This window comes from Neopelma chrysocephalum, unplaced genomic scaffold (assembly GCF_003984885.1).
Source record: "Neopelma chrysocephalum unplaced genomic scaffold, ASM398488v2 Primary Assembly neopelma1_23, whole genome shotgun sequence".
Classification (NCBI taxonomy): domain Eukaryota; kingdom Metazoa; phylum Chordata; class Aves; order Passeriformes; family Pipridae; genus Neopelma; species Neopelma chrysocephalum.
The window spans coordinates 5,090,631-5,114,449 of NW_020897691.1; the positions used below are offsets into that span (position 1 = coordinate 5,090,631).

Sequence of the window (23,819 nt, forward strand, 5' to 3'; positions counted from 1 at the left end):
TGACATCCTTCGTAGCAACCATGGGAGAAGTTCTTCCTGAGCTGTCTACACTTAGGCACAACTCTGGCATTTGATGGAGCTGCACAGCGAGCCTAGAGCAGTTTGGATGTGAATGCATGAGTTCTGGTTTGCTTTGAAGAGTGACTCTCTCCCCATGCTGTGGACACAACTGATAGTCTACTTCAGCTTAAAGCTCCTTACCATGCAATATGGGTCAATCGTAAATCCTTAACAAATACTTTGCTTGTGGTCTAATACTCAAAATCTTATAAAGAAACTGAATAAACCTGCTCTTGCATTCAATGTACCACTATAAAATTTTGGTTGCAAATTTACTACTATTTTACGTAAGGGGAAAAAAAAATCTGTGTAGCTTGAAACTGGTTCATGTCCAAACCCGTATGTTTGTCTGTGAGACTACAAAACATAAAAATTCATGCATTTACAGCATAGCATACATACTGGTAGGATACAACAGAAATTTTAAAACCATAATAAACCATATAATCTATTCACTGTTGCTACATTTTATGATCCCCCTTCTGTATATTTTTCCTAGTGGTTGCTGTTCTTTACATGCTCGGTAAGTGTACAGGGAGGTAGCCCAAAGCACATCTGCCGGCTCCGGCGTCCTGAGGAAGGAGCAGTGTGAAGGCACTGCCTGTGCCACATGGAGGGGAGGCTGAGCTGCCCAGCCCCACTGAGGAGGAGGTGGCTGCGCAGGTGTCCTTGGGGAGCTTTGTGGCCAAAAATCACCAGGTGCCTGTGGATTTTAGCAACCTGTGTAGGCAAGATCTGAGAATCTCTTCTTTTACTGCTTCACTGCTAAGGTGAATTAGATATCATATTTCCACCATCTCCCACTACCAACTTTTCATTTATCTCGTTTAAATTCCTGCCAGAGAGCTCAGAAAATATATAAAATATAGATGGAAGCGAAGGATAAAAGCAGCAGAAAGTGATTATGCCAGTTTCTTTACAGCTCCAGGTCAGAATTGTCTTCTTTTAACTATCCAGAAGTCCATGAAATGTCTACCTAAAGTGTCCAACCACACCTGGAGCGCAAGCTTTCCTGAAGATGGTGCTGCCTCATATAGAGCTGCAAAGTCTCTGTATATGTCTTTCTTTCTATATTTGCACACATAATATGCAAAAAGGAGGAATAATTAAGAGGAAAGACTGGAACTCAATGCTCGGGTTTTCTGATGTACATGCATGTGACATCTCAGCTGTAATGGAGAAAGCAGATGAATCATAATTCTTTTCACTGTAACTCTTAGTGCAACACCACTGAAAGGTCTCAGCGTAGACAGTGGACATGCTGAGGCAGACACTACGAAAACATATGGTAAGGGGCAGTCCTCCCTCCTCCCTAAAGGACTTTCTCATCCAAAAGAACAGAGAGTACAGGGAAATCAGAGGTCTGCAGTGACTTGCTGCAAACCATGGAACAAATCTGCAGCAGAGCTAGGAACCACAGTCATATCTCCAAATGCACAAGTCTACCCTGACACCCAGAAAAACCTCTGTAAGTTAACCCTATTCAATCTGCTGGTCAGATACACAAATGCACATTCTTTACTAAGCCTGGGCAAGCTTACTGCTAATGATGTTCCCCTGCATCCCAAATAGGCTGCAGGGCTTGCACCTGCTCTTCAACTCAGCCATCATTTAATTAAATGGAAGACATAAAACTACCAACCGTATCAATTTACTGCAGGAACAGAGTATAATGCTCTGGTTTTAACCCCAGGGATCTGGCAAACCACAACCACTCACCCCAGAATTCAGCAGTATTTAAAACATTATCGGAGAGCAGCTGGGAAGAAAAATACTTAAAAACAAAGAAACAAAAGGTAGTTGCTTTTGAGCTAGATTTTGTTACTGTTTTCAGATTAAACTGTAGCTTTCTGTAACCTTCATACTCCTCTCATCTCTAAAGGAAGCACCTGTGCTGTAGAGTAAACAACAAATACAACCTGAAGACTAAAGCACAGGAAACATGGCATCTTATAAAGATGCCTTTAAAACTTCTGGATACTGCTCTAGAATCTGCAGTGGATGGTGATATCCTTTATCTGCAGCCCCAAATTATTTAGAAGATGAAGAAACTGTAATGATGGCTGAGTAGCAAAATTTCAGCATTTATGATCTTAACCCTCGTCATCTGAGGTAGAGCATTTCCTGAGTAGCCTGGTAGATTCTTCCTGCAGTAAGTTTCCATATTGCTGTTGTGCAGCTGGGAGCTGAGAAATGTGTACTTCTGTACTGTTTACTTTTCTGAGCTACTTCATTAAAAGGCTATGAGCCCCACTGTGTAACAGAAGGGGAAAACGTTGTTCACATCCTTCCACGTATTGGGGAAGCTCTCTGACATGGGACATCTTGATGGCTGAGTCATTCCATCTGTCTCAGACACCTCTCAGGCCAAAATGAGCTGAGCTGAGCTGAGCTGAGGGAGCGCTCACCGAGAGGCAGTCCTTCATGCAGCCAGAGCATCCTCAGCCCCTCACAGTGGACGGGCACTCAGGGCTTTCCACGAGTCCTCAGGCTTTGTGGGTTTGGCTTGCTATAAAGACAAGGTGTGCTGAAGACAAAGTGCTGCCTTTGGTTATGACTGTGCTTCCTCCCGGAAATAAACACAACAGCTCAAGTTTAACTGGGATCAGAGCTTGGCCTTTGATGTCAGGGGCATAGTGCCAGGAAAATACTGCAGCACTTTTCACTCAGCTATTCAAGGCCCTGCTCTAGTCCCAAGTTTGGAAAAGAAAAGCTTACTTAGCTTATTCAGAGGCTGTCACAGAAGTCAGCCGTGGGTAGGGGAAGGAGATATTAATGAAAAAAATTATGCTTGCAGAGGTTTAGAACAGAAAACTCTTGATAAATAATTGCAGAAAATGTGGACTTTCATTACATGATTTCTATGTGTTGAAAATAAATCTGGATTTCTCACTGCTGGAGTGAAATCATATTAGGAATTATAACATAGCACCTAGCATAGGACATACAATGAACTTAGTCCATCCTTTAACAAATCTGGAGAGGAAAGCAAACACAAGTTCAATTTAACTGACTGATTTGAACAAAACGTCTGCTAAATGTAGAGCAGCATGCAAGAGCCACAGGATTAAAAACTAAAGTTTCCATACCTGTATCTTTGCTTTGGAGACTGCTTTTCAGCTGACTTAAAAACATGTCCAAGATAATACAAAGGAAAGAATAAAAAGTTCCAGTTTGTTGCAAACCATGTTAGAGTGAAGGGTGCATCGAATTTCTTAAAGGTCAATTTTGCTAGCTGGGTTGAACCTGACCAAGAGGAGCAGACACCCAGGACCACGGCCACACCCCAGAAAATCTTCTTGAGTTGTGTCACGGAGCATTTCCAGCAACAGCGGTTCACCCTTCCACCGCCTTCCGTCCCAGCTTGCATCTGTGCTTCAGCTGGGGCTGGAGACTCCCGGGAGCGCTCATCCCCTGGGGAGAAGAAAACACATGGCTTACTAAGGAAATCCATCCTGCATTTTAGTTTTCAAATCTTAGGCCCTTCTCAAGTCACGTGGAGCTTTAGGAGCAAAAGAACCCACCAGATCCTGCCACAAAATGTCCTTTGTTTTTAGATCATTGCAAAGTCTCTGGTTCAACTGAGGCATAATTAGAATGCAAATAACAATTATCACCTCTAGATTTAGAAGCCACTGGGTAAAATGGAAATGAAAATTACATGTTGCTTTGATGTACATAGAAAGGCTTAACACACCACTTAAACTCCTGCTGTTAGGATGTGTAAATGAATGAAAAATATGGTATTGAGTTTAATAAAGGGGATTACAACAACACTTGAAATTGTTACTGTCTTGGAAAATGTGGAAATGGGCAGTTTATGGAATGTGGTGTTTCTTAAAAGGAGAGGGGGGACAATGTATTTAATCTTGAAGTTAAACACAATCACTGCACCATAAGTAGCACGATTAATACTGAATTAGATCACCAGACATTTCAGTAATCCCTAGAAAAACAGGTCTCCTGAGATTGTAGCCAGATGGCAACCCACAGGCTGCCCTGAAGTCTATCTCTGACCAGGCAACTCTAACACTTTTTAGCTCGAGTCCTGCACCAAATGACACTGGACTGGAGCTTTGCCCTGTTATAACTGAGCCTAGCATGCTGTTGGAAATTTTTCTCCTAAAAAACCTTGCCCATTACATCCTTAAACACGAATTGTTATAGCCCTGCTATAACAGGGCTATATCTACTATCAGTAGATAATGTATTCTGCTTGTGAATGAATGAGCAAAGTGAGGTTAGGTGGTTCAGTTCTCACAGAGATCAAAATGTGCTGACAGACCTCAGCAGCAGGCCACTGTCTTTAGGGCTCTCTACCTGTTTTTCTTAAATTCACCCCATTCAACACCTGCTACAATTGTCAGTCACCCACATGCAACACTCAGCAGTTATTTCCTCTACAGGCTGACTTTAGTTTAGTTGGTCCATTCACTTGAAGGAGGATGCAACAGTAATTCATGTTGAAATCCAAGAATCTACAGCTTCCAAAGTGTCCAGAAGTCACTGCACGCATTGAAAGACAAAAACACAGCCAGGACAATGAAAGACTATATTATTGCCAACATTTATATATATTCAAGGTAGACTAAGACAGATCCACACACAAAAAAAATCCTTCCCTATATTGGTGAGAATTAGTATTTGGAATGGAAAATCTCTTAAAACCTCTTATTTCAGGTTAACCTAAGTTGGTATTTACATGAACTAATACATTATGAAAGAAAAGGTTTCTTTCTATGGAAATAACTATTTAGTTATTTCTTTACAGATAAGGAATGCATGATCTGATCTAAGAGCACCATTAGTTTGCCTAGTAAAGCAGTATTTGATAACAGGAAAACCGTGGTCTCTGTTTGACAGTGTACAGCAGTCAAAGCATAAACATCTAGCCCTTCTGAGAGGCTTTGAGAGAGATGGGATGTTGCTGATCTCTCGACCTACTTCAGTTTTCAATAGAAGATTGTGTGGGCAGCCTCTCACATAACAGGAGATGCACCAGCAGGCCAATGAACTGTTCAAAGTTAATGTGACCTTGTATTAAACACATAATAAAAAGGTTACAAGCTATCTGCCAAATGTTAAAAGAAGCTAGAACTGAAAAAATACTGCCTGTGAACCCTTAGCTCATACAAAATAATTCTAATGCATTTTCTTAGTAATACATTTCTTGTAACTAATGCTTCTTGCCTAATGCTAATGTAACTTGCAGCACAGCCAGTCAGGGTTCAGTTTACTGAACAATAGTACACATTTCTTTTAATCACACCATGTAATGGGCACCTGCCAGCACTCTCTTTGCTGTCCACCACTCAGTGATCACTGAATTTTTTCCTTCCTCTCAAGATTTTCTGCGGGGCATTGTCACTGCAACACCAAACACTTCACACAGTCTAACAAACTCCAGCATCCTTCCCATGGACCACCAGGATTTCTGGGCACAGAAAAAAGCGAATCCATGAAGCCAGGGCACCAAATGAGCTTAGGAGGAGTTTGTGCCTCTGTGGCAATGCAACTGCACTCAGAGTTAACATTTCTGAAACTACTTGGAGAGGTAGGCAAAAATGTTCCTCCTTCTAGAAGACAGCGGAGTATCTGCCATGCTCGTCTTTCTGCAGTTATTCCCCTAGGAAACAGGAAACCAGGATTTAAACCACTCCTGCTGAAGACATTCAACATGAGGGAACACCTTAAGCCACTAGGGTATACGAGATCTCAAGATGAGTAGGTGCTCTGAATCACAACACTGAAGCTGTATTATTTTTTCTAAAATATAAATCGATCATGATCACCGAGACAGCAAGATACCAGTAGTCTTGGCAGTCTCTGAGAAGGGGGGAACTCACAGCTATACTGTCTGATGCACCAGACACTCAACATCCAGTAATAGAGTGTTGATAGATAGCCCATTGCAGACACTGTAGAGAAGATCTTCTCCCCACCAAGGGCTGAAGCCACTCACCCTGGTCCCCCTTGTACTGTGCACATACGCAGGAGCCCAGCCGTTCATCTGGACAGCTTGCATGAATATCACTGCCTTTAAACTCTATTCCATGGCAATTATTCCCTAAAGCTAAACTTTACTGATGTTTTCTCTGCTACACAGGCAAAATTACTTATTCAGTTATATTTAATTTTGTGTTAAACCCATCAACAGAAACATTCACTTTCAGCAACAGACAATACTGCATGCATCACTTCTAAAGTGATCTTGCACCTCAAGGGTTAAATTTCTAGGGATGCTCATTCTTTTCATGCATTTACATGCTGGAGTGGGTAAAAACTCATCCCAGACATAATGGGTGTCATGATGACAGGGGTAAAAATCACTGTCCTGGTGATTAACAGTTACAAGCAGAGACTTGTAATATCTGTCAATGTCTATAGTATCTGTCAGTGAAACTGTATTGCTTGTGCTGCCGGAGGGCTAGATGCCAAATTGGCACAGCCTTTTCCACTAGACTTCCTGTCCTGAAGGATATCTGGGACACGATCTGCCCCCAAAAGCCAGATTGTCTTTGGATATGATGGATGCTACAGATGATATACACCCATGTGGTCTCATCCTGTCATTTACCATGTGGGGCACTTGTCTGCCAGTTGGCACACACAACACCCAGAGCTGTAGCTTTCCCCGCCTAGTCCCTATGTCTCCACTGGGGACATTCTCCTCAACGAAACCACAGGTGCGCAGATGGGGTGACATCAAGCCCACACTGGTTGAAAAGCTGCTCACTCTCTAACACTTTTAAATGGCTTGTCCAGACCTCTTCAAAAGTCTGGACAAGAGTCTTAAGACTCCTGTGCATAGCTAGCCAGCTAAAGGCTTACTGTAGGACCACACTGTACCTCAATGTGCATGTTAAAAATACGATAAAAATACTGATAAAACCAAAGGTGGCATTCATCTTCTCAGTTTGAGACATCTGCTGCACAGACTTGTGTATCTGAGACAGTGATTTACACTTTCTGCATAGTTAGTAGACAGAAAAAAGACATTTCCATAGCACGATTTATCTCCTAAAGTAGACGATTAAAACAAGCCAGATGAATCATCCTTTCTGAGTGCTTGTTTCTCTCCACCAGCTCTAAACAGTCTGGGGCAATAAGCTTGAAGTTGGTGTCTCCTGTGTGGGTGTCTGAAGCTGGGTGAGATGAGTCCCATCTCTCCACCACTGCTGTCAAGAACAAATAGTAAAGCCACCACAGACAGAACTGGTGGACTCAGAGCTGTGCAGCACCACATAAACATATTTAGCTGTCATCAGTGACCTGCTTTAGCTGTTGTCAGCTAGTCAGCAAATGAGTGGAAGAAGTATTACACAAGTGCTGGGTGCCCTTGTCAACCCTTCAGAGTGACAAAGTGACCCTTACAGACCAAGGTCCTATCTACTAGGGACCAAAACATGTACCTAATGATAATGCACAACTCTGCCAGCTTCCCCAGGCTATGAATGTGTTTCAACTTAAGCAGCCTCTCAGATGTTTTGTAACTGCTTGAGCATTGCACAGAACAAGTTTGTAGAGCTTGCAAAAATATCACAGAATCATAGAATCATAGAATAGGTTGGGTTGGAAAAGACCTCCAAGATCATCTAGTCCAACCCCTGATCCAACTCCAATTACTATATCATGGCACTAAGGGCCACGTCCAATCTCTTTTTAAAAACCTCCAGGGATGGTGAATCCACCACCTCTCTGGGTAGGCCGTTCCAATGCCTGATAACCCTCTCTGTAAAGAATTTCTTCCTAACATCTAACCTAAACCTCCCCTGGCAGAGCTTGAGCCCATGTCCCCTTGTCCTATTGTTGGTTGCCCGGGAGAAGAGACCAACCCCCGCCTGGCTATAACCTCCCTTCAGGTAGTTGAAGAGAGTGATGAGGTCGCCTCTAAGCCTTCTCTTCTCCAGACTAAACAACCCCAGCTCCCTCAGCCTCTCCTCATAGGACTTGTGCTCAAGTCCCTTCACCAGTCTCGTTGCTCTTCTCTGGACCCGCTCCAGCACCTCAATATCCTTCCTGAACTGAGGGGCCCAGAGCTGAACACAATACTCAAGGCGTGGCCTCACCAATGCAGAGTACAGGGGAAGGATCACTTCCCTGCTCCTGCTGGCCACACTGTTCCTGATGCAGGCCAGGATGCCATTGGCCTTCTTGGCCACCTGGGCACACTGCTGGCTCATGTTCAGCCTCCTGTCGATCAGCACCCCCAAGTCCCTTTCTGCCTGGCTGCTCTCCAGCCACTCTGTCCCCAGCCTGTAGCACTGCAGGGAGTTGTTGTGGCCAAAGTGCAGGACCTGGCACTTGGCCTTGTTGAACTTCATTCCATTGGAGTTAGCCCATCTCTATATGCTTATCATAGAGAGGAGAGGGAGCTGAGGCAAGTCTTGCAAGACAGTGCCTGATTCTCAGCGTGGTTAGAGTTCTAGAAATACGTGACATGCAGGGGAATCAGAGCTGGACGCTAACCAAGGTGTATTCTCAGAGCTTGGAATGCTGGGTGACCTTTTCTTCACCCAATAATTACTACATGGGGAGATCAGTGGGAGACAATTAGTTCCAACACACCTGAGAACAGACAAGATGACTTCTGATGGTGGTTTTCTCAACGCACAATATTATTTGCCTCAGTAGTAGACTCACAAACTCCTCAGATTTTGTTTTTATCCCATTCCTGCCCACCACACTAACTATGAATTATTTTGATGTTCAGGATTTTTAAGCTAAGCTGTTAAAAACCAGATGAGGCATCTTCCTGTGAAGAGGAGATGAAATACCAAATCCATGAAGTGATTTATGTCTCTAATTGCCATTGCAGTTGTCTAAATCTGAAATGTTAGTATTTATTCAGATATGTTGCCCAGGTATTTTCTTCACAGTCGGTCAGGTGAGGAGGTTGTAGGGTCTCACTTGTCACCTGGCAGATCACCTAATAGCTAGTGCAGCTTTTTTGTGCCATTGTCTTTGATGACCTCTCCTTTCACAGGTCATCCTGGTAGCTGTTTTTAAGGAACTGTTAATATTTCATTTCGGAACCCAGTAATCCCCATGTATCAACCTTCCTGCACAGATCAGTAATGAGAGCACGCACAGCCTAACTTCTGCATCAAGAGACATTACCTCCCTCTCCAAATTAGCTTTAGCTTTGCCAAAGCTGCTTATACCAGCTGCATCCTTCTCCCAATCCCCCTAGAGCTCATCAAATGCCAAAGAATATGTTCCTGGGCATCCCAAAGCATCATGACTCCTAACACCCAAGTGCCTCTCTTACACACAGACCCTGTCAGGATTCAAAGACACATTTGAAAGTTTTAGGGGTCATCTCCAAGAAATATTTTCATTCTGTATCAGGTAGTCACTGGAACAAGGCCTAGAGCCTCACTTTTTCTCCTCTGGGTAAATGACCTCCTCAATTCATGCTTTCCCAATAAATAAGCATGTCTTCTATTCTGAGCAGACCAGCTTTGCTGATATCTGGGTTCCCCTGGCGTCGGAGGGCCTGTGGGTTAGGGCACTTCCTTCTGGCAGTGGGGTAGAAGGCTGCTTTATGCACTGAGCTACTGAAGAGGAGCACACACTCCACCTCCACTTTTTGAAGGAAAAGTTTCAGCCACTTAGCTGCCAACTCAGCTCTGAAACAGACTGGTAAGTGATAAAGAGAGTGAGCAATAGTTAGGGACGGGCATCTTAGATGGAATAAAGCACAGGTCTCTGCTCGGCATTATCTACTGGGCAAACTAGATGATTCATCCTACAGCCTCAACAGTGTTCTCTGACAGTGGTCAACAGGCACATCAATAAGGGAGATGCAGGTACCCTTTTAGATTTTTAAGAGGCTTCTGATAAAATCTCACTCCAAAGGGCCTTACAGAAAATACGCAGACAGAGGTGGTGTTGGAATGGATAAAAGGCTCAGTGCAAGACAGGAAACCAGTGAGGAGTAAATACAGCAATGGGGTAAGTGGACAAAGCTCTGCAGAGGTCTGCTGTGGGACCTGCACTCTCCACCATTAAGCACAAGTAACCTGACCAAAGGGGTGAGCCATGAGGAAACAAATTTTCCTCACAATGTGAAGCTAGGCAGGTCAGTGAGGGCAATGGTCAGCTGTGGGGGTTGACAGGCTACATGACTGGGTCATAAATCAACAGATGGAGAAGTGTGCTGATAGAGAGGTGCAGGTGGGAGCAAACTACCCACATGCTGCACACTCAGTGATGTGCTCTGGCCATTGCCACCAGGGATCCTGAGCTCTTCACAGGAAAAGGGCAACTCAGTGTTTCAAGAACAGCCAAAAAGGCAAAATAACTGCCAAAAATTACTAGGAACAAAGCAGAAAAAAAAGAGAATTTTTTTCCCCTACATCCGCAGCTGTCAGCACACCCACACTCCGCGAGATGAATCTCAGGCTAGAAAATACATGTTCCCAATCAATTCCACCAAGCTGGAGGGAGGACCCAACAGACCTCTGGTTGGGCCTCATATGGCAGCTGTGTATGTGATTTTTGAGAAAGCTGCTCTTGGATTTCTACAGGAAAGCTGTGAGTCCCTGTGGGTGGCTGGTGGGTGGGACTGCAACACTCAGCATTGCAATGACTTTTGGTTTGCTCAGATTTCGCTAACTTTCCAACCATGGTTGGGGCTGAAGGTCCAAGAGATCAGTATTATATTTTTTAATGAATATCAATTAATGTAACATAATGGAAAAATGACAAAACTCCATACAACTTTATTAAATCAGTTTTTAAATGAGAATATTGCATCAACACAGCATTGCACATATGCGTTTTTAGACGCTATTCGGGGAAAGTTTAAAGGACTTTCTTTAAATATTTTGCTCTTACAGTAGCAGATAAAAATAATTTGACTTAATTTGATCATGAAATGGCATGACTAAATTAAGAATAAATCAATACAGAAAATAGTTTTAAAGTCCACAGTACAGTTATTTTAAAGAACAAACCAGACTATTAATCTATTAGGTCAGAAGGTCTGAATTTGGTACAGGCTACAGAATAAGGGATGTAGATATCTGAAAATGGGGAAAACTGCATGACCATGAACTCAAAGCACGAAAAAAGCATTCTGAGTTCAGACCCTCTTTTGCTATAGGAATTCATAGTATAAATTAACTAATTATAAAAGTGCTATGATTATCTATGCAGGATATTCAAACTTGTCTGATCATCTCACCTTAATTTCAGCAGGGCAGAAAATAGGACTATTGGTTCATTGGCAGTAAAGATGATTCTCTTGTCCTCCTGTCTGAGGAAATATGTCTGATAGCACTGTACCAAATAGGCCTAAGTTTCTTGTAACAGGTACTCCCATATCCTAAAGTATTACTCACAGATACAATGTTTTTTATCACTAATGGTTATAATACAATAATTCCTGTTTTATCCTATGCTAAATATTATACCTAAACTTACTAAGAGCTGAAATTAAATAATCTGCACATTTGCTGATGATATGCCAAATTCTTCTCCCTAGCATATGTATGCCTATCTTCCTCTGTCAAATACTCCAGCAAGGCTTTCTGCAAATATATATATTATAGTTTCTTGTTAGTGATACAGAGAGAGCTGAAAAATTATCACCTTCATATTGCAGCAATTTGGTCTTTAATCCATTTAATTTATCTTCAGAGGCAACTGCTTAGAAATTCTATTAAAAATGATGCATTTGAATTGACCTTATTAAAATATGATATCCTACTTTGAATTTTGTGAGGTAGGGAGTTCCCCTAAATACTGTCCTTTTTATGATTAATTAGAATTCATGACTGGAGTCCCTAGTGAAAATGGAAGATACTGGGTACTTACTACAGTATCAGCATTGTGGGACTGGAAAGTAACCACCATAAAAGCATGCAAAGAATAATCCTGATTATGAGTTATGTATTTTTGATATTATTCTGCATTCCTTTCTTGAATAAAAATCGGACTGAGTTGTACACTGAGTTACATGGCGACGTCACTGGGAGTTTTGTCACTTACTTTGAGGAGTTATGGAAGCAGAACTTCTATTAGCACAAAAATCAGATATGACCAAAAACTGTATTCTGGGAAAATTTTGATTAGAGTCTGTTCAAATTTCAGACTGAACAAAGAGTTAAGAAACGATTAAAAAACAGGCTGGATTCTCTGCAGGAAACTACTGTATTAATTATCTAGGCATTTGAGTGCTACATGTCTTTCCTGAGTAATAGTTTTGTCTCCAAGGGAATTCAACTACTTACACTTATATAAAGAGCGCATTTATATCAGTGCATATGTACAGGGAAGTAAGTGAATTCATACTAACAGTGGAGGCTATGCTAACTGCATTTTATCAAAAACAGGACAATGTTCTTTCTTCCCTATGGAACTTTCAAAAATTCAGAGTTGCTTGTCTTTCAAGTAAGCACAGTTTTAGACAGAAGACTGCTGTAACCCACTGGTTTCTTGCATACTGAATTCTAACTCCAATTGATTGTTCTCCTAGAAGCTAAAGGATTAATCTGCTATTGAACCTTGAACACAATGCATTTTTTTAGGTCTTAAGTTCAGAACAAGATAGTTGGAGCACCTGTTGTCTGTCAACCAATAACCAGATATTAGTGTGGACATGACATAGACTTGTGTGTGCTCACAGTGGTTAGAGTAATGCACATATATCCACAGAAGTCCCCACATGCTCAAAGATCTACCGGAAGAAAGAAGAGATGTCTTCTTAGGTCTCAGCACCAAACTCATCAAAAGCTGGGTCTCCTTTTAAAAAACCCTAGGTTTGGCTAGACCCACGTGGACACTGAGGTACTCAGTATAACTGTGAGCAAAAATACATTACATGCAAAAATTCTAGTTTCTATTTTCTCTCTGATACTTGCCTCTTCCTGTTTTCAATGAGATAGGCTTTAGCAACCCACTATTCTTCACTTGTTTCAATCAGCTACAGAAAACAGACTCATGCCTTTTTCAACCACACTTACAATATTATCCATGCTGAGAGTTGCACTATGGAATTTGAGGCAATTGTGGAAAAGCCATTTATAGCTCTTACTTCCTCACTTCTGTACCCTCTATGACTGAGTTGCAAGACTTATGAGGCTTACGCTTGTTTGGTTTTTTCTTTAATTGAGGATGCTTGGGGCCAGAAATAGTGATACTGAACAAAATGTATACCTATTACTTCCAGAAGAGTCAACATATAACTTCTGTATAACCAAAACATGCTAGATCCTGTTGTGTTGGGCCTTTATATAATAAAGAAATGGAGTCTGCTCCCCGCTGAAGTGGTGGTCAGAGAGAGGTTTATTCAAATCCCGCACCCTCTTTTATCCCTTGAAACCATGTGACCTTGTGACCAATGAGGTTATCGATTCCGGGCGTACATCCCCTGGGCTTCCTCACCCTGGTGCATCCCCTGCACCCCTCAACACACCTCCTCCAAGACCCCATGTCAAAATTCATGTCTCGAGTAGAACTTAGAAAATTTCCAGGCTGGGTACCCCTGCATTATGTTCAGGTAGAGTGGATCCATGTTTCTGGAACTGGGCAGCTAACATGGGAGGTGGCACCTGGTTTCTCCAATACATGTTGCCTACACATTTGGTGGGCAGCTCCGCCTAAAAGCAAGCCAGCTCTGCACTGCTAAAAACACCTTGCTTTCTGTTGCCTTTGATCTTATGCCGCAGTGGCTGTCAGCAAAACTCAGTGAAGACTACAAAGTAAATCTACTCTTTTATTGGCCAAATTCCTGCTTCCGCAGGATGCTATCCAGGTCTGCAGTGGCATCTCATGGTTTATAATTAACAAAGATTAACTGGGCTGTGACTAAAGGTTGGCAATGGTACTCCAGCCAAGTGCAACGAGTTGCTTACTATATAAGTGAATGTGCTATACTGAGTACAATGTGCTAGGAAAGCAACAACATAAATAATCCTACATATGAGCCTTGTTGCTGGGAAATTGCTGGGGAATACATGTTCAGCTAACACAGACTTGTATGTTGAACTACTAGTTTTTTCTGAAGTCCAGTTCTTACACTGAACTGCTTCTATGCTACAAATCCTACTGTTTACAACTGTCAGCCATTAGAAAAGAGGGACAAAATTTCTTTTACAAGAATTACAAAATGAAATCAGGAGACAGTGAATAATGAATTCTGGTGACTTAACATTTATTTTCTACTGGTTCTTGTTCCAGCTTCTCGTGGGAGAAATCTATAATTAAATAGATAGATTAGTAATCTGCTTATTTTTTGAGAGCAAATGCCTAAATTGATTTAAGATGACTACAAATGCACCTTACTTCATTTAGGGATAAGTGGGTGAAATGTAATGGTTTGTGATCTACAAGAGGTCTGAGACGATGATCCAATGGATGCTGTCATTCTTAAGCTCTGTCACTGTAAATGAAACTATGGTTTGTCCACAGTGTTTACATATTGGTTCATTTCAGCTACTAAAGTAAGGAAGCTTACATAAATCTTTAATAACTTATCTACTTCATGATGCATTAAAACTCCTGCTCTGGCATTAGTTTAGTAACATCAAAATGGTCTCATTTTATTTTTGTATCATTTGAGGAGGGGACACACAGTGTAGAAGTAATGAGTCACCTCCAAACCTATAGCTTATATTTGCACAGGCGAGATGGCAGGCAAAATAACCAGTGGGACATGATAAAAGATGAGCTGGAGGGACTCCCCAGTGAGAAAGCCTAGCACAGCTAAGAGGAGCTCATTTTGAGGCTGTTTAATGCCTAAGAAAGCATGGTGCCATTTGGGAAAGGAGCCAGGTGTTATGCAACCAGAAACTCCTCACGCCTTGGAACAAGATCTTGGATATCTGCTTAAATACGCTGTTGTGCTAACTGAAAATACTGCAAAGAATACGAAAATTGGGCAAAAGTTGCCCTGTGCCAAAGCCAGAGTGTAATTACTGCCCATGTGCATTTAACACTCAGTACCCACAGTAAGCATGGAAGAGGGTACCTCTTTTCCATCAGGGGAGTAACTCACATTATATTTACCCTGTAGTAACAGAGTGCACGTTGGCAGGTACCATGGAGAAGCAGACACACAGCAAACCTACACCCTCATTCATTCCTGTAGCTGCATGTAAACTTGTTACCATCACCTTCATCCAGCTCCAGTCAGGAGCAGGAGAAAGCTGCTACCATAGCTATGGAGCAAGAACAAGGTGGGTTTGATGGTCTCTGCCCTGATTGTGAATGTTCACATTGAAGAACGTCTTCTGTGAAAAAAGACAGCCTGAACAAAAGTGAACATTTTCCAAGTTAATTAGTTCATGCAGAAGCCAGCCTGCATTCCTCCAAGGCCGCTTCAGTGGGGAAGCACACACAAACCAACAGCCCTGGCTGAGCCACCAAACCACTGGCCTCTCCTGCTCTCCACCTGCTTCTGTTTTCAAGAACACACAAGCACTGCATATGTCTATAATGTATGGCTTTCATGTGAAAAAGACCAGTACGCACAAATCTTGCTTCTACAGACATGAAGTCTGGGGTGAGATTTTCAGAGGGTCTGCCCTAGTGCTCAGTCAAAGTACAAACAAACATCACCTGACTACCAAAACCTTTAGATGCCACCAGCTAATAGTTACACAGTTTTATCCAGAGATATATTTATGCATCATTTGAGCATATTTCCCGAAAAGGATGCTTTAGTAGGAACCTGAAATCACTGATTTCAAAAAAGAAGGCTTCTCCCACCCCTATCTGCATTCATGGCAGAGTTCTCCTGTGGCCAGAAAACATATGTGGGAATTTTGGGGGTCTATTCCTATCTGCTGTAGGTCTTTTCTTGCCAGCTTTGAAAAGATATGCTGCTTGTTTTTAGGCAAGTTGCTTCATTCTGCAGTTTCTGGGTTGCTCCATCTGCAAAATGAGGATAATAAGAATCTCATCTCTTAAGGAAGCAGACTGCCAGTCATGAAAGTTTTTGCTGTGCTTGGGATCTTCAGTTTGTGCTTACTAAAGAAGTGAAAAAGATTTATTATTAAAGCGATTACAGTGTTGATACGCTTGTGATAAATTCCCTGCAGGCATGCAAATATATTAAAGGCCAAATTCGTTTCTCATTTGTATTTACACAAATTCCCTGCAACTCCAGTGATGGTTACTCCAGCTGAACATGTGGCAGAATCTGGTTCCATGGAAACTCAGTTGATACATTTATGTGTAATAATTGACAGCAGAGAGGTGTCATTTGCCTTATAAGCAACTTTGAATATCACCAATCACTCTTCCTGACAGAACAGTGCAGAGGAAATGTGCTATATGTGCTATATCCTTGGTGCACGGGAAAGCACGGGAATAAGTAGCTCTAAGTAGGGGCTAACTAAGCGAGAACATGTTTTGTCTGGTGAGGTGATTGTTCTGCAGCTCTTCATCAAAGTTGATGTTACCTATCTCTGATGATGTTACCTGCTCTGATATGCAGAGCAAGAATGGAAATATTTACCTTCCCAAGGAGGGGAAGTCAGTCCTCAAAGTACACTGTGCTTTCGTGAACAAATAGGGTGAAAACAGTCAATCGGCTGGTCTGAGAGGAATGGCCACTGCAACATGGATAGAAATTGGCAAGAAAAACAACAACAGAAAGATGAAAAAGCACAAATCAGGCACCAAGCCTACAGTTCTCAAAATATGGAGCGAGTGCAATGGTACCAGGCACAGAAAACACATGGTATGGTTACTGCTTGCCTGAGCAATGCATGTAGATACAGTTGTCTTGAAAAGTGCTGGTACAGCAGGCTCTGAGCATACTGATGATTCAATATCTGAAATAATTCGAAATGGCAGTCACGCTTCTGAAGGCGCACTAAGTCCTTATCTTTCCTTTAAAGCAAAGAAGCTACTGCACCAGCAGGAAAATAGAGGGAATGCTGGAGGGCTTTACAGCAATGCATATCAATGAAAGGCTCCTCTTGGCTAACCATCCTAGAATGAAACATATTCCTAGTGGTTCTGCCAGAGATCCTTGAAATGCTTTGATGGTGGTTGATAGGGGAGAAAATAATCATAACTACAAAGCAGAGGAAAGTTCTTGCTGTCTTGCTCTTGCAGCAATGTCTATGCTCTTGCAATGGGCTTGGGCTACCAGAGAACTTTAGAAAGGTAAATCTTTGCCAGAGGTACTGCAGCCAGACCAAGGGAAGCCAGTAGTTCACAGTATGCCCACTGCCTCACTTTATTTTTGCCTGTAACTACATTGACGCTTTTTTACATGGCTTTAAACACCAGCTGACAAAATTAGTCAATATTAGTCTGAAAGAAAATGTTGTCAATTGATTTGGAAAAGGAAGTTCTCAGCAAAGTCAGTCTGTTTCATTAAAGAGAAGGAAAGAAACTCCAGGTCCTATCAGACACCATCAAGGCAATTTAGATTTTTGCCACTGATGACGAAGGAAAAAGGAAACTGAAGTAAAGAAGGAAAAGTCTAACTAGGTCAACAAAGTTCCTGGTGGGTGGCCATAGGGTATCTGAGAGCTGGTATGCAGAGCAGACAAGGAAATGCTTGAAAGGATTCAATTTTATAGCATGGTGAAAGATTGCTCTGCTTCTGTTTCTATATAAGGTAGGTAATAAACTGTATTTGAACTGGTAGAAGAGGAATGAGATGACCCACATTTCAAAGCTGGAACCCAGTGGGTTATTATTATTTATGATTCATAAAGCATTTGCAGTGCACCACAAGAAAGGGAGACGTGCTCCTCGCCCAGAGGCGCCTCCAATGCAAACCTTGAGAGAAACACTCTACTGTGCATGGGGCTAACTCCAAGAGCTCTTTTTAATTCTAATTATAGTGTAATGAAGATCAGGCCTGCTCTTCTTTCCATCAGAAAACTGAGATACCTTTTCCTATCTCTACAGTAGGTGATTTTTATGTTGTGGGAATGCAACAGCTGTATTCTCTGCAAACTGAAATAACAACATTTGCATACCCGATATTCCACTTGCTGATATTAGTTCCTTTTCCCCTCCTGTGCGTGTTCTCACTTTCTCCTCCACAGAGCTTTTGCTACCATTTTTTCTTTGCTTTTCTTTGTTCTTCAGCTTTTCAATATTACTTTTTTCTTTTTCATGAGCTTTCTATGGAGTGTCATTTTGCCTCTTAGTGTTCTATCATTCCCTTTTTTGAGCTGTTCTTCCTCTTTGCCTCATCTTGCTCATCCCTTTTCTGCCTATCCTCCCTCCATTCCCCTTGGCCAACATTTTTCTTTCCCCAACTCCATTCTTTCAACCAACTACGACACCCCCAGGAGATCCCCCAAACCAGTGGCTTTCCCTTCGCTCTTCCTTCAGGAACTGAGCTCTGCATCCATCCCTCAGATGGGATCCTCTTCCTGACCTGCACCCTGCCTTCACATCACTCCCAATCTCACCTGCTGTGCCCCTCCAGGACATGGCTTACAGGTTTCTATCCAAGATCACAGCTCCTTACCCCAGATCTCCCCAGAGAGAGCTTCAGACTTCTCCATGGAACCCTCCTGAGCACATCAGTGCCCTTTTCAAGGTCCCCTGCCATGATCCTTTAAAGTCTCCAAAGGTCCCTATGGTTCCTCAAGGTCTGTCCCCCCATCCCCCACTGCTGTTGGACTCCAAATGTCCGCCCTAGCCATAAGACCCCAACCCCACGGCTACCATGCTGGTGGATTGGCAACTATAGGAGAGGACAGACGGTTGGAACACGGGGCTATGTTCCTCTCATCGGCAGAGCAAATCCGTCCAGCATCCCCCCTCCCGCCTGCCAAGGGTCCTGCACGGCAGGTACTCGCCCAGGGGCTCAGAGGCTGCTCCCGGGCCCCAAGGGGAGCTCCGGAGAGAAGCTCTGCCTCTGGAGCACGAGGAAGGAAAGACTCGGAGCTGAGTGGGGTGGGTGTAGAGGAGTAGGCGCTGGCGATGCCCGGCCGCGGGGTAGCTGCGCGCCCCGTGGGTCCCCATCGCCCGCCCACGAGTCGCGCAGTCCCTGCCGCCGGGCAGCGCCCCAGCACCGCACTCGGTCTCCCCAGAGCATCCCCAGTAGCGGTACCTGGTCTCCCCGAGCTACCCCCGTCCCGCTCCCATCCTCGTCGTTTACCTTCCACTTTGGTGAGGGTGAGGACGGGGCTATTGCAGGCGCTGAGCGGGGCCACCCTGGCCGAATGCTTCTTCATGGCGAGCCCGTCGCCGGCGGCAGCTCCCCGCCGCCCCGCGCCTACATCCTGGCGCCGCCGGAGCCCTCCTCGGCGGCGCTCCCGCGGCACGGCTCCCGGCCCGCCGCCCTCTGCCGCAGCACCGGGCGGCGGGGGCTGGGGCTCGCCCGCCCGCCCGCTGCCGCTCGGGGCTGCTGCAAACCCGACGTCACCGGCACGGCCCCCCCCGTCCGCCCCCAGGGCTCCCGGGGCCGCCCCCGGGTCGAGGCGGGGGGAGGCGCCCGTACGCCGCGGCTCGGGCGCTGCGGAGCCCCCGGACGGCGCCGGCCCCGCGGTCCGGCTCCGGCGGAGCACGCAGGGAGCCGGGACCGTAATGCGGCTGCGGACACCGCTCCCGCTCCCGTTCCTGCCGGTGCGCCAGGCTCCCCGGAGCAAGCCGGGCTCCCGGCCCCGGCCGTGCATGTTGGTCCGGGGCTACTGCACCGCACGGGAAAGGCTCCTGCCTTATCACGGTCTGCTTGGTTCTCTTCGCGCTGTCTGAGGGGAAAGGATAATTTACACTCTCCGAACCAATTCTGTATTTGCTCCACATATATCCCTCCTTTATTCTCCTTCAGGTCCAGCCACTATTCTGGGTCGATTTTCATCCATGTCTTTAGCACTTTCTACCACCCTCTCCATAGCCTTTCCGTTCTTGCCGTTTCGGGAAACCAAAATTCAACCCAGCAGCCAAAACGAGGATACCCCACGGATTAACCAATGATATGCCAATGCCTGTAGTCACATACTCTACAGATTTCTTAACACAGTTTAACAACTTCTTTTTGAGGCATGAAACAAAATATGTCCATACCTACGCACGTTAAATAAAATTTAGTATGTCACAACTGGATACTGCCTATATGTAGCAACTTTTTATGGTTGGGTCTTTTTTCAGCAATAATTTTAAGATCCCCAGTCATGACATACCAACAATAGTTACCATTCTGTCAAAGCACAAAAGTCTATCTGGTATTAATTAACAAGACTTAATGCAAGTGGATCCAGGAGAGAACACATCATAATGAATGAGTATGAAACAGGTAAAAAAGATTTATATCACTATAAGCAAAGAACCAGGTTTCACAAGATTCTACGGATGGTGACCTCAGCACCCATTGCTCCTTCTGATTTTTTCTGTGGCTATGAAAATACTCGGCACATTTACCAGGTTTCAAAACGAGATGCGTCAGCAGACAAAGACGCAAATACTCAACATTTCTTAAGATTTGGTCAAATTAAAATGAGTGTACTTGGCAAACAAGACTGGGCAGCCATCAATACTTCACAAACCTTCTAAAGTATTTGTTAATTGTATAAATAGTAGCTATTGAAAAGCAGTCCCGACAGACTGTTCAGGAAAATGTGGGAAAACACCACCTTACTTCTGCTGTCTGGAGAGTTCTTCATATTTAAGAGGCGAGCTTTCTCACAGGTCTCATCTGGTGATCTGCAGTCTGATGAAGCTCCAGGGTGTTTTGCACTTCCTATGCCTCTTCTGTGCAGAAGTAGCTCTAAGTAGGGGTTGACTAAGTGGAGGATGTGTTTTCTCTGGTGAGGTGATTGTTCTGCAGCTCTTCATCAAAGTTGATGTTACCTATCTCTGGAAGATCCCAAGATGCAGAGCAAGAATGGAAATATTTATCTTCCCAAGGAAGGGAAGTCAGTCCTCAAAATACACTGTGTTTTCATGTACAAATAGAGTGATGATCTTTATACAAAAAAATCACTAGGCTCCATTCAAAGTGATCCTTCTGGAGAGAATATTCATGTGCTCAGTGCTAAGACCACAAAATATCAGCTTGGTCAAACTAAATACAATCAACCCTGGCTTTCATGGTTATTTCCAAGTCTTCTTAGTAGAATAACCTGACCAATTCGGCTTCCTGGGATGGTACAGATCATAGGCATGTTTGAGAACTGTGGGTCCATCTTGTTTCATGGTACTATTTCATCTCAGAGTCCAATTAGTTTCTGATTTTTTAAAGAAGTTACATAAAAGTAGGCAGATCTCACCTCAGATGGTTCTGTCCATGAAATATTTTGCAATGTTGGAGTGCCTTTTATCTGAAGATTTCAAAGCACATTATAAAATATTAATTCATTTTATACTGCCTCTGTGAAGAAACTTCAGGCTCACTGGTGGGTAAAATACAGCCACAGAATTTGACTCCCTCAGATTCAGTTGATCGGTACTATCAGAACCAAGAGAATACTGTCTGGCTTCTGTCTCAGATCAGATCTTCCAGGATCATCTGAGCCTCTGCTATATAAGCACAAAAACACTAAATCAGCATTTTACATCCAAATTTCACTTCGGTTTTTTCTAGAGGTAAATGGCTGTGCAAGGCAGGACAATCAGACTCCTCTTCCAATTATACTTGCAATCAGTGGGACGATCCTAAGAATTAAAAGGCTATTTATTAAAAAGTCTTTGTTGCTGAGCACTTATATTCTTTCCTTCTAGAAGGTTTATGCTCTCTTATTTTTTAAAGGAAAGACACAGTAAGTACATTATTTTACTTGGAGGATGGTGCTGCTCACCTAGAAAATCACATTGAGAACAAATGGTTTTTTGAATGACGTTACTTTTAACTCCGCATATGTGCAGTATTGCAGGGTTTGTAGAGTTGTTAACGTGTTTCAGGCTTGCAATGTTCTATTTAAGCTTAGAATTCCAAACATCAAAGACCTGTATGCAGTAACTCTGTCCTGTGGCTGGCTCTCTGCTTGCCCAGGTGAGGGTGATGTCCAAGCACCCTGCTCAGCAGAGGCTGACGCACCTCTGCAGCTGGTGCTGCGGCAGAGGTAAGAGGCATCTTAAGCCTTCAGACCTGTCCTCCTTCCTCCTCTGATGATGCCTTGCACGACCACAGCACTCAAGTCTCCTTTCTTCAGTGTTCATAGAAGCTTTCAAAAGCTTCAAAGCAAAGCCATCGAGGACAATCAGTATCCAGCTAAGACTGGTTTCAAACTGGGGAGAGAACATCCAACCACTTGTGGGCTTTTGGAAATCTTTAGACCAATGTGTGTGGTACAGCTGACTGGGACCGATGCAGTCAGATACGGCTCTGCTCAACTCTGATCCCAGAGCATTTTAACTGCATCATTCTCCAGTTTCTCTTGCTGCCCTTGCAGGCACACATACTTACACCAGAGATCCACACTAGGCTGTGTTTTACACTGTGCATAAAAATACCAGCCACATATCACAATAACAAAAGGTTGTGTTTATTTAATGAAGACTAGGGTGCCTGAGGACTGTGTTCCAGGGACTCTGCAGTTACAGCTGCATTTGGCAGCAGGCTTGTTACTTTCTGTAACATGTATTCTGCTGCAGCATCTCCATGCCCCTAAAATTTAACACATTTGCTGCTGGACTACATTTAATTTAATTTATAGTAAGCATTTTACAGAATAAGCAATGCAAAATTGATGCATGCAGGGTAAAATTTCAAGTCAAATGTATAGCTTTTTATCTTTACAACACCACTCCTGTATTCAAGAGGCAATGGAGCAGAAATTGGTGGATGTCTAGGCTGCAGACAGCTTACAAACGTGGAGAGAAAACTCTCAAACCTTGGAAACTGGAGACAGTGGATTTTCATTTCCAATCAAGGATGCTTCATGTGAAAAAGACAAGGTCGGATTGAAAATTCAGGACGAAACAATCAAAATTTGCCCAGTTTGAAGAATTTTTAGTTTAATGGAAATGGTTTTGTTACAGTTGGCGACCCTTCTTCATTTTAGATTAAGAAATTATAGCCATTGGGTTGGTTTTGTACATATAAACCTATATACAAGTGTGCTCACACTCAGAATCATACTGCTTTTAAATGTCTGTATCATCGCTACTTTTCTGAAAGATTCTTTATTGACATAGAAAGGTAGATTCAAGACAAAACTAAATTCTCATCGTTATGTGTGCTACAACTTTTGACTCTTATCCTATTAGATGGGTTGTTTAATGAACATGAAACATGCCCAATTGGTAACAGGCACAGTTGGTATTTCTCCAGTTCAGACATTTTCATGTTTAGTGTACTCATTAATAGGACATTTATTAATTTATGTGTTTGCCTTACCACTGAGGTCAATAACTGTTGTGCTTAGCAACCTTAGAGGAAATGGAGTGTGAACTTTTACTTATGTAGCCAATTTCCTAATAGGCTCAATGTCGTATCAGAATGAATTCATCTGCCAGGAGTCAAACACATACATGAAACCTACACTGGCCACAACCTGCCAGGAACAGATCATCCTTTCCTCTAGTGTAGTTGAAGTTATCTGATGAATATTCTCCACAAATAATTATTAGTCTGTTTGTGAGGAGCTTGTTCTACTTGAATGCTGTGTTACTTTTGTTTGGCTACTGTCTGATAACTTTCTAATCTGTTTCTATTTCCCAACTGAAAAACCACAGATGTCAAAAGTACATTTTTAACTCAAATATCAGCTATTTTGGAAGTGATGGTTGCCATCCTGCAACCATTCTGAAATCTGCATTTAGATGCACTGTCTCGTGACCATCCACCACTATTGTTTGCGCGCCTCCTACATTCACAACCTCCACTCAGA

The 23,819-nt window shown here is 43.2% G+C and overlaps 1 protein-coding gene across 2 annotated transcripts in view; it reads right to left on the reverse strand.

The window, feature by feature from the left end:
• SLC35F3 (solute carrier family 35 member F3) overlaps positions 1-23,819 on the reverse strand; it is a 179,856-nt gene that overhangs the window by 44,169 nt on the left and 111,868 nt on the right. Inside the window, exons 1-2 of one of the 2 annotated variants that reach the window (XM_027685305.1) lie at positions 19,148-19,295; positions 3,150-3,474 (exon numbers count right to left, since the gene is read on the reverse strand). In XM_027685305.1, the coding sequence (XP_027541106.1) occupies positions 3,150-3,474; positions 19,148-19,223 (401 nt within the window). In that variant the 5' untranslated portion in view covers positions 19,224-19,295. Of the gene's footprint in view, positions 1-3,149; positions 3,475-19,147; positions 19,296-23,819 lie in introns of those variants that run through there. The other variant, XM_027685297.1, reaches the window with a different exon arrangement.